Source organism: Danio rerio, chromosome 17 (genome assembly GCF_049306965.1).
Source record: "Danio rerio strain Tuebingen ecotype United States chromosome 17, GRCz12tu, whole genome shotgun sequence".
Classification (NCBI taxonomy): domain Eukaryota; kingdom Metazoa; phylum Chordata; class Actinopteri; order Cypriniformes; family Danionidae; genus Danio; species Danio rerio.
In genome coordinates this window covers 27,290,927-27,305,234 of record NC_133192.1, presented here as the reverse complement: position 1 = coordinate 27,305,234, position 14,308 = coordinate 27,290,927, and the positions used below count along the sequence as shown (strand labels likewise).

General features: G+C 33.2%; 1 protein-coding gene across 1 annotated transcript in view; it reads right to left on the bottom strand.

Annotated features, from left to right (window-relative positions):
* Positions 1–7,586: 7,586 nt before the first annotated feature.
* Positions 7,587–14,308, bottom strand: part of wapla (WAPL cohesin release factor a) — a 29,987-nt gene continuing 23,265 nt past the window's right edge. Inside the window, exons 19-20 of the mRNA XM_683513.9 lie at positions 11,898–11,993; positions 7,587–10,264 (exon numbers count right to left, since the gene is read on the bottom strand). Coding sequence (XP_688605.6) covers positions 10,199–10,264; positions 11,898–11,993 — 162 coding nt within the window. The 3' untranslated portion in view covers positions 7,587–10,198. The remainder of the gene's footprint in view (positions 10,265–11,897; positions 11,994–14,308) is intronic.

Sequence of the window (14,308 nt, the reverse complement as noted above, 5' to 3'; positions counted from 1 at the left end):
TATATATATATATACATATATATATATATATATATATACATATATATATATATATATATATATATATATATATATACATATATATATACATATATATATATATATATACATATATATATATATATATATATATATATATATATATATATATATATATATATATATACATATATATATATATATATATACATATATATATATATATATATGTGTGTGTGTGTGTGTGTGTGTGTGTGTGTGTGTGTGTGTGTGTGTGTGTATGTATGTATGTATGTATGTATATATATATATATATATATATATATATATGTATATATATATATATATATATATATATATATATATATATATATATATATATATATATATATATATATGTATATATGTGTGTGTGTGTGTGTGTGTGTGTGTATATATATATATATATATATATATATATATATATATATATATATATATATATATATATATATATATATATATTGTAATATTCTACTATTTATTGTTTAGGGTTATTTGTATTGGAACTGTGGAGCCAATGCTACAACATTTTGTTCGGAGTATATACATGTGAATGATAATAAAGTACTTGACTTGTTTTCTCAAAACATCTCACCTCTTTTCATCATTTTTCACTTGCTGCCAACAGGCAGTCATGTTTAAAGGAGCACTCCACTTCAATAGATTCATTTTACAACTCCCTTGGATCCCCGAGCCTGTCGGGAGCACTTTTAGCTTAGCAAAGATCATTGAATTGGATTAGACCACTTGTATTACACACAAAAATGACCAAAGAGTCAGGATGATTTCTTATTTAAAGCTCGACTCTTCTGTAGCAAGTTGTTGTTTTGTGGGCTGATAACCCAAAATCAGAGTTCTGCCATCATTTACTCACCCTTCGGTTGTTCAAAACCTGTTTGAGAAGACATTTTGAAAAACAACTCTTTGTGGTTACCATTGACTTCCATAGTGTTTCCCTCATATATGAAAGTCAAGGTGTACCAGCAACCGGCTTTCTTCAAAAGATCCTCTTTTGTGTTCAACAGAATAAATAAACACTTTTAAAAACACACACACACAAGAGAGAGAAATTGTTAATTTTTTCATTTTTGAGTGAACAATGCCTTTAAGGGCTTATTTTTCAACATGAACCTTTACTTAAAAAGCAAATATCATTAAAATGCAAAGTACTGTTAAATGTCGAGTGGGCCTGCTAAAACAGTCAACAGTGATTTGAAACAGAATCTTTAAGAACTGTGACATTCCATTTCTATTTTCCACCATTTTACCTTACATGACCCTACGCAAAACAATTTTCACACAAGATATTTCGCAAAGAATTTATGCCCTACACTGAAAATCCATACAAGTCATTGCTATGACACTGCGCCACAGCTCTCCCCGCAGAGATGTTTAAATTCACTGAGAGAACAAACGCCGCCTGGGAGAATTTATACGGTTGAACCCTGGAGTAGGTGACCCTCCAGTGAGAACCAGGGCAGAACAAGCCTCAAGCCCTACAGCACATTATCTGATCCAAACCAGTCCTGCTGCTGAGTGTCGCACAGTAACCTCAACCTCTCCGTTCTAGGTAGTGATGTGAAAGGAATTCCTGAAAGGAGGTGAAAGTGCTTGTCAGACAAGCGGTAAAGTTTCAGGAGAGAAAAAAAGCTTGTAAATACAGACTGAATATGCTATATTATCAATCCATGTGCATACAAGGGAAACAGCTTCCTTATAATGTAGTGGAAGAGAGAGGCGTTGCTAGACTCCATTAAAAATATGCTGTGCTCTAAAAAAAGCTTTGAGGTACAGGATTGATTTCTAATATTAATTTAGAAATTCTCAGGCTTACATTGCAGATGTGCTCAAGGAATAAAAGAGAATTCTTAGGAAAACCACAGTTAAAAATACTAAGGGCTCACCTTAAACAAAGTGAAAAGAAAGTTGATTAGAGTGATAGGGGTATTTGCCCAAGTAGATGTTTATATCTAGCAAAACCCTGATGCAAGAAAAACAGCAACCACTGCAACACAAGGTTTACTCCTGTACTATAAGAAGATACAGGGCATATCCCGAAAACAGTTAAACACAAAATAAGAGTTTCTGAAGTTTGTAATTGGAATTCATGGCTTACGTAGTAGGGAAAAGGTATGTTAATGGCTACCCTATTTCAATATTCTTTAAATATTTGGAAGAAGAGGCGGCTGAGTAAATGGCAAAGCTTTAATTTGGTAAATAATGAATAATCTCTTTAATAGCTTATCATAACAACAAAATAATGTCCTGCAACTTTAATCTCTTAAAGTCAAGTGCTAATTTGGGGTTTGCCTACCAAAATTTAAAAGCTTCACAAATCCACAGGCAGAGATGTAAATGCAAAAGTTTGGTATCATTTGAAAGAAAACCCTTTTGATTTTCATAAAACACTGTTGAAAGTGATTAAAATACTTGTATATGTTGTCTGTGTTATAATAAACCCCTCCAAAAAGGAGGCGCTTTTTTTTGTAAACTCAAATTTGAAAGTGAAACCTTTAGGTTCCGTGTGGTCGAGGTTGCTGTAATTAATGTTGGTGGTTCCTGCACATGTCAGTAATCATAGGAAAAATGTCTTGATCATAATCTATGCAAAAGTTATTTTATTCCTGATTGAATGAAACCACTTATGGGGGTATTGGGCCAGTACCTTTAAACTTTTGTTGAATGTGGAAGTAAATGATGTCACAGACCCCGTACCGGGTACGCAGAACTTATAGCCTAGATCGATAACAGCAGAGTTGCTTTATATTGGAAAGCTGCTTATATTGGAAATTGGCATAATTTTATTTATTTATTTTTTGCTGCCAATGTTCACTTATTACTATAGCGTAGTCCTAGGCTAATTGTTTGGCTGGGATTGACTCGTTAAAGAAAGCTTATTAAGTATCTAATGTGTGCAGGAGCAGACTACAGTATTACATGGTCTTGATGTCAATATAAATAGTTTTTCCATTTACTTTTTCATTTTCCCTTGTTCACATTTTTTTTTAAAAACCTGCCAACACAAAAAAGTCCAGACTTGAATCACTTTCCGTATGATTTTCTTGCTGTAATATAAGAGTAAGTTTTTCAGTGTGGTTACACAGTTGGATAACGTAGAACAAGAGTACCCAAACTTTTAAGCCCGCGACCCCTAAAATAACAATGTCTGTGACTCGCAGCTCACAAATTCCTCTTAGGTGGTTACAAATGAAGAGTTCAGATGCAAAAACCTCTAAGTGCCGTCTAAAATTTCCATTGTAATTGAACATTTTTCTCAGCCTCCTTTGTTTATGTTGAGATATTTTACTTTAAAGACCAGGAAAATGACAAATTCTTTGCCATAAAAGTGATATTACTGAACATACACACAGGAGCCTAATATAAATGCTCATTTAAGAGGAAAATTTCAGACGGCATTTAGAGGTTTTTGCATCTAAACTCTTCAAGTATGTAAATGTGGCTCATACAACAATAAGCCTACAATAACAACAGCCTATGGACAACACAAAAAATGCAACAGTCTAACAACCATATAATTTTTATAGTCATTCATTTGCTTAACAGAATTAACCTCATCTAATGAGACTGGTGGACAATGTTTTTTTTTTGTCTTTGTGGACAAAGTCTAATCTTGGTTAAATTTTAGAGATCGCTAATCAGACATAATTTTTAATATTCAGTTGTGGTCTGTTTTATTTTCAATGTATTTAATTGCCATAAAGGTGTCAGATTTTAACCTGGTGCTATAAAATCAATCTGCTGCAGCTGACACTATTGCTGTGCTGTTAATCCAGCCTGATCTCACAAGAAAACGTAAGTATTTTACGTTTTGCCAGTTTAGTGGCTAATTCGTACGAGGTCATTCGTACGAAATTGTACGATTTTAAAAAGGAGGCATGGCACCTAACCCCACCCCTAAACCCAACCGTTATTGGGGGATGAGCAAATCATAATAAATTGTACAAACTAGATGGTGCGAATTCATACGAATTAGCCACTAAATCAAAAAGTTAAGAATTGCCATAAGATTGTGTTGGTTAATCTAACAAACACACCAATACCTTAAAAAATAATAATAATTTAAAAGCTGGTGGCTTTTCATTGCATGCTGTTTTTTTTGTTTTTTTTACTATTAAAAACTACTATTTTTTTTATCTTCTGTGGGTTATGGTTAGAATTGTGTAATTATTAGTTCAATAGAATGTATCTGACTTTTTTAAATCACCAAGCAACCCCCTATTATTGTCCTGCGAACCCCACTTTGGGAACAACTGATGTAGAACACTGTCACAAAAAGTAAAAAAATGGCCACCTTTGCACGTTTAACCTATGTGACACTGTCAAAATTCACACGCTTTGATGAACATATTTTGAGGACTCCCCTCATCGCCTTCCATATTCTCTTTCAGAATGAACACCAATCAGTAATGCAACAAATGTCTTATATTAGACGGAGAGGCTAGCTAAACAAGTATACTACTTTACAGTGTTTGTTGCCCGTAAATACCCTAAAGATGTAAAACGGCACAAATCAACGTCACCATGCTAGTCAGCAGGACGGCATCTTTTTAAAAGCTCTTCATGGCGAGTAAATGAACCATCAGCAGTTTATTCAAATATCCTTTAACATGCATTTTAGAAGGACAAGGAACCCGAGCTGTGAGCCTCTTCTGGAAAGCAGCTGTGGAAACTGTCGAAACTTTACAAACTGAAAATGTCACAAGGTGAAACAGACTGTGTAGCAAACCATGTGACAGAAGCAGAGGAAATCTGTTTCACACAGATGTGCTTCAGGACAAAAAAAAATATTCAAGCATTTTTAAAGGGTGTCAATACAATTCTGACCTTCAAGGCGAGCTGTCACAATATATAAAGAGAGACTCACAGCGCATATTATACAAAGACCTTGAGCACATTAAAGAGCGTGAAACATTAAACATTATTCAGAGCTACAAGACCTTCCGTCCAAGGGACTTTGGTTTCAGTACTGAATGACATTTCTTTCTGGTCATTTATCTCTCCTGCCCAGCATACTACACCATATCACACTATTAATTATTTAAAAAGGAAAAAGTCATTAAATAGGCATTTCTTTAACAAAAATATTTTCTTTATGTTTGAAAAAAAGGGGTTTCCATCCAGAAATGCTTCTATAACTCAAGTTAAATGTATAATAACAAAAAAATATATGATGGCCTTGAATGCTGTAGGTGCTATTGATGGTTATTACACCAAATACTGAGTTCTTAACTCTTAAGTGTAAAGGGCACCTATGATCAAAATCCACTTTTGTAAGCTGTTTAAACAGAACTGTGTGTGCATATAATGTGTCGACTGTCATTTTGGAGTGCTATAAACCCAACAAGTCCTTTTTTTTTTTTTTTCTTTCTAAAATTAAAATACGACCCAAATCTCAGTGACTTTGAGGCCCACCGTCATGTGACTTAGGAGTGAGTTTTTTCCAGCCCACTGAATTGATTAACATTGATTTAAACTTTAAAACATATTTTAAACAAAGTTTGTTTGTGATAGACAGTAAAATTGCTTTAATTCCTAACTTATAGTCGCCACAGCCACATGGTGTCAGTCAACGTGCACAGCAAACTGCATTTGTGTGAGACTCATCATTTTCGAAATGCTTGAATGAACTTCACCACAAATACACGAAATAAACTTACATGCTATTTTTGACTAATAAACTGTATTTCAGCTTTATCAGAATTCGGCTCTATCACTGTGCTGTTTATCTAACCTAATGCAAAATAACAAGCAGACACATGTGGTGGCAGTGGGCGGGGAGAAGCAGCTCATTTTCATTTAAAGCCACAGGCTACAAGAACAACTACAGCATACTCAGAGAGCAAAATGGGCAGATTCTGAAGGCTATAATAAATAATCGGATGGATATTTTGAGCTGAAACTTTAGACACATTCTGGAGACACCAAAGGCTCATTGTAGATCTGGTAAAAAAGGTAAAATAGGTGCCCTTTAAATATGTGGGTGTGTTGTTTAAAAATAAACATATTTTGAACAATTGACATTTATGCTCTAAATTAAATTTTAGATTTAGAAGAAGTGTTATCAGTAGTTTGCTGAACAAAACCAAAACTACATTTGAAGTCAGGATTATTGGCCCCCGATTATTTTTTCCCCAATTTCTGTTTAACGAAGAGAAGATGTTTTCAGCACATTTCTAATCATAATAGTTTTAATAACTCATTTCTAATAACCGATTCATTTTATCTTTGCCATGATGACATGGTGATATTTGACTAGATATTATTCAAGACACTTCTAAACAGCTGAAAGTGACATTTAAAGACTTAACTAGGTAAATTAGGCAGGTTAGGGTAAATAGGCAAGTCATTGTATAACGATGGTTTGTTCTGTAATTAATTAGCTTAAAGGGGCAAATAATTTTGACCTCAAAATGTTTTTTTTTTTTTTTTTATTAAAAACTGCTTTTATTCTAGCCAAAATGAAACAAATAGGACTTTCTCCAGAAGAAAAAATATTATCAGACAAACTGAGAAATGTAATTTTTTTTGCTCTGTTAGACATAATTTGGGAAATATTTAAAAAAGAAAAAAAAAAAGAAAAATCAAAGGGGGGCTAACAATCCTGACTTCAACTGTATACTTTAAACTGTAAATTGCACGAAACTACAAATTTCCAAGCCATTTTTAAATAGCTTCGAATACTCAAAGTATTTAACCATGACTATAGAATTTCAGACAAGCATGCAGATTAAAATCACACAGAGAGATTATAAAACAGTCAACTGAAGTACCGAAAGTAGCAAGTATTTATTCAAGGTAAAATTATTTACATTGTAACCAAAGACAACATCCTGGAAAAATGGTACAAATAGTTTTTCCTTTAATATATATATATTTATATATAATATTTATATATTTCTTGTAATTGTACTTTATCTAAAAATAATGCAATAAAAGGGTGGGAAAGTATAAAATAAAGAATATTCAGGTTTGGTGGAAGTATTCTAGCAGTCTTACATGAAATATGTACAGAAATATTTACAATTAAAAGAAAAAAAAATCATCCAAATTCAGATCAGTAAATTAACTTTTAGTAAAACTTGCTTTAGCTTTACAAAATAGAACAAGCTTTACTCCATATGGCTCTGCTTCAGCAAGGATCTGAAAGGAATAGAGGACACTTTTGCTTCGTTCAGTCTGAAAAAAAGGATGCACTGTTTTGTTTTCTCTTTTCTCTTTCAGCAGCTTCCAGCCATTTTGCAGACAAAGACAGGGTGGAAATAAAATGAGATGAAAGAAACAAGTTGTCCTGGATCACATCAAAAGGTAAAGAAAAACTTTTCATAAAAATTATAAAACAACAAAACCTCAATCGTCCCATTACATTAAAACCATAATATCATTAAATTAACAGCGGATGAGCATTTTGATGGACTTCTTTATAAACCCACCAAACATCAACTACTTTCAAGTGCTGTCTTTTTTTTCCTTTTCAATTCTAAAATGGGGCTCACACAGCACAGCCTACCAAACTAATTAAATAAACAGAATAAAAACAAAAGAAATAACCTGTAATGTTTTTTAATCATTGGTAAAGTGATTATTCTTCACACAGAGAAAATGTAAAACTACAAAAGCCAGTGGATGATCAAAGAAGCCATAAAAAACAGAAAACAGCAATCCTCCCGAGATATTCAGGTAAAAACAATCAAAATGTCTTGCTTACTGTCATCACTGTGAAGTGTTTCTTTAAGAAATCAAACATAAAAGCTTGGGTTCAGTTTATGTGTTAGACATGGCCATAAATTATTATTCAAGCAGGACTCCACAGAATTTTAAAAGAATCCACTCGAGGAATTCATTAATTTTATTAAATCACACACACGCACGCACACAAAATCTACTTAATCTGATTAATGCATAATTTTTTTAAAATGTTTGGAATGTCTTTGGTTCATCAGGCATAACTTTGCATATTTTCTTAACCTATTTTTATTAACCTATTCATATTTTTTATTCATGAAATTATATACAATACCTTTCAAAAGAATGGGATTTAGTTAATAATGAATCAATTCAACAAGATATTGGGTTTAAAAATACATCAACATTTACTGCCACTTTATTCTCACCATTTAAAATCTTGTACTTGCGAATTTTCATTCATCAAAAAAACAAATCCTGATTTCATACAATTCTGAACATTGTTTCCACATAAATATTAATCAGGACAACTGTCTGTAATAAATTAATAATACTAATAAATGATAAATAATAGTGGTGTAACGGATCACAAGTTTTACGGTTCGGATCACATTACAGTTTTTGAGTCACGGATCGGACCATTTTTAGGATCAGCAAAAGAGGAAGAAGACAAATGTCATTTGTTTCCATTTATAATAAAATATTATTGCAAAAACCATTGGTTTAACAAACAGAACTTAAAACCTGTAATTTTATTAAAAATAAAAATAAAAAAAGAACCAGCTGAAAAAAAGGAACATATTCAATAAGAAAAATGATCTTCGCTACTGTTGCTGATGATGCTAAATATAGAAATCTAATCTAGTACAACATATCATCTTTATTTTCAATGAATGATTCACCAATTCACACATAAATATTCATATTTCATTACAGGTATATTATTTTTGAATACCTATTTAGTGACATCATTTTGATGGTTGTGTGTCGCCACTTATTGGTTACACAATGTAATTGCTACAACATTCACCAGCATCAAGTTCCATTAAACGGTGATTTTAATCTTTACCATAAACATCAGTGTTTAATTATGAACTCTAAACTGTTCTTCCAGTATTTCTGTGTTATTTAATTGTTTGTAACGAACTGAAAAAGTGTAAAAACTTAAAGTCTCTCGATCAAACGCAGATTAGAATGCAGCGCTTCGAAGGATTAATAAACACATGCAAATAATTCTCATTTATCATTCATGTTTCGCGGGTTTAAATTGAGATCACAATCTTTGAATGTTTAATTGTGCATCTTTACACTGAACGCATTAATCCAGGCTAAACAAACAGTGACAGAAAACACCTTTAATTAATAACCTAAGAAAGTATTTAGGTGATTTTATACACATGATTTAAATGATGTGGGAGGCAATCTCTCTGCAATTGTTTTAAATGTTGGATTAACCTACAAGTTCAAAAAAGGTTTTTATTCCGTGGGCCCTGTGCGTTCTGAACTGTGGGTTGTGATCTGTACACCCCTAATAAATAATTAATAAAAACAAATGATAAATATACATTAAAAGCACCATTCTTCTAAATGTTTACTGAAGGATTATTTGACACTGAAGACTATCCGCTTAAAATTCAGCTTTGGACCACATGATTTAAGTCCGCTGTAAAATATATTTGCATAAAAATATTTTAATTATATGTAAAATTTAGTTTTTTTTTTTATTAAATAAATATAGATTTGATGTGAATAGTCCAATTCTTCAAATTAATAGTTTCTAAAACTCTTACCAACCCCAAACTTTTGAATGATAGTGTCTCTAACACTGCTTTTGGGTATTGTATATTCATGAATACTTAAAATGCCTGTACTATGCAAGATGCGTATGATTTCCAGTTGCTACAACAATCACTTATGATGCGAGAACATCTCTTAAGACAATTTACGCTTACATCATTATTAATATAAATACAGCTGATAAAAGACTATCTGAGCAAATATCATGTGCAAACAGTCAGTCGTAATAGGAGGATTTTAAAACCAAATCAGATTTGCCTGCAGTGTGAACAAAGCCTCAGAGCTCAAGTGTTTGAAATATCAATAAAGTTACTCTGTTTAGGGTAAATCTCAACGCTACAAACAAGAACAGATAGCCTAAAATTATACTTCTGATCAAACAGTTTTCATCATTTCATCAGTGCTTCAAAAACAAAATATTCTGCTAAACACACAGCTGAAAGTGTGTGTTTGTGTGTGAGCATGACAAAGACAGCATTTGAAAAAAATAAAAAGCACAAGCAAAAAAAAAAAAAAAAAAAAAAAAGAGAGAGAGAAAAGAATCATGAAAGTCTCTGTAGCGATGCTTAGCCACCTTTACCACCGGATCTGCTTTCTGTTGTCCTGAAGGGCCTAAGGCACATTGCCAGGTCCAGATTTATCCCACGGAGTAGGAGGGGGAACTGCGACACCTCTGCTAACAGTGCTCCAAATAATCAATCACCCGTGAGATAGATTTCTGTCCTGTGGTTCCAACAGAACACTGATGACAGGAAAGAGCACAGACGTGTTAAAAGCTGATTTAAATGTCACTGGCCACATTTCAAAGCACAGCCACATATTTCGGAAGATCAATGGCAATCTCACACCTGGGATTAGACTGCATGAATAGAGACCAGTTCACAGCTGGAAAGCACATTCAAATCCAGGTAGAAAAACAGCCAAGACACACTGATTTGACCACAGAAACCACATCTCTTTTCAATATCCGCATACAAGCAAGAAGAGGTGAGTGATATTTATTGTTTATGATAATATTTGAATTGTTTTTTAGCAATGTTTGAGCTGACAATCAAATATGTCATTCGCTTTGCAAAACAAACAAAAACATCTTGAATTTAAAAGTGTTTTCTGCTTGAGGGAGCCTATTATAATGCAGTTTGAATTATGTAATAGCTTCATTTCAAAATAAATAATTTTAGATCTATACAGAAAATTCCTTGCTAACTGCTAAGGCTATGATAACAGGAAAATGATGTAGCCAAAAACAAGAACAAAAAAACTTTACTCTTATGTTTCACATTTACACAAAGTTTTCAAAACAATCCATTATGAATACAAACACCAGGGGTCCGTTCTTCATACCTCACTTAAATGATCCAAGATGATTTGGCAGATCTTGGTTTTTTTAATCTTGATAACTGATCTCTGGCTAATTTGGTTCTTGCAATTTTTGCAAAGCATCAAATGACCATCATATTAGCTGTCAATTCCAAGTTATTATTCCTTTAAAAAAAGTCAAATATTGTCTATTATCATACACAAATTGTACTAAAGTCGATACCTTAAAATTCCACGCATTTATATCTAAAAAGTCCATATTAATACATTTTCCCTTTAAACCAGCTGGGGAGAACCACTCTGTGACTTGTCTTTGTACTTTGATTTTGGTGTGCAGATTGCATAGGTTTTATTAATATATTTTTTTTAAACTAAATATCAGAATTCAGTACATACTTTCAGTATTACCTTTGCTTGAAATGACCTGATCTAATTCTGTTTATATGAAATAAGCCTGCTCCCGAGCAGGTTTGAGCTATTAAAACTGTTACAATAACAACAACTCTCTGATGAGTTTTGAAGATTGAAACGACCCTGGATCATGTCAAATCGTCAATAGCCAAATCTAGCTAATTGAGCAATCAACATACGGAAAACAGACCCCAGCCAATATTTGGCTGTTACCTTGTTTTTAAACAGTACTTGTAAGGAAGTGATGAAGTGTCATAGCTCTGCACTGTTTATGTAGATTTGCTATGTGTGCTGATCATGTGTTTATTTTTAAAGCACTTTTACAATGTAGATTGTGTCAAAGCAGCTTAACATAGAAAAAAACACTCTTTGCAAATAAAGCGTTAGCAAAGACTTGAGCAACAACAACACTGCTATGAACTCCACCATTGTTGTGTTTGTTTGCGGCAAAACAGAGTTTTCCATTTTGTCTGAAACCGTTGCTGTGTAAACAGCCCCCAACACATGCTACAAAGTCTGCATTACAATAAATCATTCTGAATGTGTTACTTATTTTGTCAGCAATTAAAATATTGTAATGCTATTGAGTGAGGAAAGCATGGAATATGCTATGTGGAAAATGTCTGAATATTGGTTGCACTTACCGTCAGGTTCATAAAATTAAGGAATTTCTTCAGCATTTCAGTCATGATGGAGAAATCTCCTTTAGGAAGATTTTCCCGTACGGTTTTCACATTCATCTGAGAAAAAAAATAGAATTTATTTTTATTTACATTTAAATATAAAAAAAAAAATTATAATAAGAATGGTAATGTTATGATTAATAAGATGAATACTTTCTCATACCAAGTATACTAAACATTTTAAAAAGTAGTGTATGACATTGTGATGTATTTTTAAAGGAACACTCCACTTTGAGATAACACTCCCCTAAAAGTTAAATAGTTGAGTTTACCATTTTTAAATCCATTCAGCTGATCTCTAGGTCTGGAGGGAGCACTTTTAGCTTAGCTTAGCATAGATCATTAAATCAGATTAGACCATTAGCATCTTGCTCAAATGACCGAAGAGTTTCAATAATTTTCCTATTTAAAGATGGACACTGTACAGTGTACACCAACAGTACATATTTTGGATGTCTCCCTTATCTGACCTATTAACTTCAGATAATTTTGAGTCTCTTCTATTGTTCTGATGAGTTGATTCGGGTCTGTTTGATTAGGAAGTATTGTGTACTTTTGGTGTGCCTTCAGAAACAGGGTTGAGAAACACTGCTTCTGTAGTTACATTGTTTACCAAGACCAATGGAAAATTCTAAAAGTTTCTATATACTAGACCAGTGTTTCTCAACCACGTTCCTGGAGGACCACTAGCTCTGCACATTTTCCATGTCTCATTAACCAAACACACCTGAATCAGATCATCAGCTTATTAGCAGAGACTAAAAGACCTGTAATGGGTGTGACAGACTAAGAAGATATTCAAAACATGCAGTGTTGGTGGCCCTCGTGGAACATGGTTGAGAAACACTGTACTAGACCAATGGGGCTAGGAACTACAGTATACTCTCATTCTGGTATAATAATCAAACTTGCTGCCATACAATTCCTCCAGCAGGCGCAATATTACACAGCGTGACAAGCACACACACTCCCTGTGCAAGCAGGAGGTCATGTTGGAACTTAGCTAGGGGACTATTTTCAGGCACTGCTAAATATCAGTGCACCTGCTGCAGCAATGGTAGCAAAAGTTCTTTCATTATTGTTTTAATGCATCATTCCTGAATTTAAATATGAACGTAAATTACCTGTTTCTATTAAATCGAAAAATAATACATTGAGAAAACTCAATCTTAAAAAAATAAAAATAATTACTTTTTTTTTAATTCAACCTTTTGGAATCATATAATCTTTTAGATCCAATTCAATTCCAAATTAAATAATCATTTAATATATCTTATATAATATTATTAGTACGATATGTGTGCGGTCACAGAGTTTCAAATGATTAGTCTATGAATACACCTTTGCCTGCAAACTTCAACATCCTATTGTGGTAGAACACAAGACTATTAAGATGAAAAGAACACTCCGAGCAACTCCATGAAAAGCTGATTGAAAAGCACAGAGCAGGGGACGGATACAAGAAGATTTCAAAATCATTGAACATCCCCAAGAGTACCAATAGATCAGGACAGAAATGGAAAGAGTATTGGCACAGCTGTAAATCCACCGAGACGACCCCGAGGCTTCAGTGGAAGAGTTGTTACACAGGTGCTTTACCACTTACAGCTTTAAGAGGAAATAGAGATAAAGAGAAAGACCTGAAGAGATCTGCGGTGACATCTCAGCTAGAGTTTTTTTTCCAGAAAGCATGTGGGAGACTCTAATGGCCAGAAACTTGATTTTGATCTCATCAGACTAGAGAAGCTTCTCCAGCTGAATTAAACAAAGCCATGTGTAGAACTACATACTGAGCATGATCAGAAATATACTTTCCCCAGTGTGATCATCGTAGTGACAACACAATGCCAGAGATATGCTTCTCTGCATCAGGCACTAGAATGCGTAAAAAGAGTCAAAAAATGCAGAAAAAAAGAGAGATTCTGAAGGAAAACTTGCAAAATATCAGCATCCTTAAAGAAGATTTTTATATTCTCTGGAAATATATCAAAGTGTAAAGCAAAAACTACAAGAATGACTTAACAACATTAATACCCTGAAGTGGTTATGTGAGAATCCAGGGAATCGGAGTAGACGTAAAAAGAGTATTTTCCACTCTTCCATGCAACCTGACTCAGTTGAAGCAGTTTTGTAGGAAAATGGTGGGATAAAAATTGCAGTTGCAATTGTGCAAAGCAGCACAAGTAGCAAATATCCAAAACTAACATAGATCCATCCCACAGCCAAAGTTACAAAAACACTTGCAGAAATTATTCTGCACTAAAGTTATTGTTCAATCATTTCAAGTCATTATCTATTCACCCTTGTGTTTTCCAATGGCCAAAAAATAAATAAATAAATAAAATACCCAGAATTTGCTTTACATCACTGTT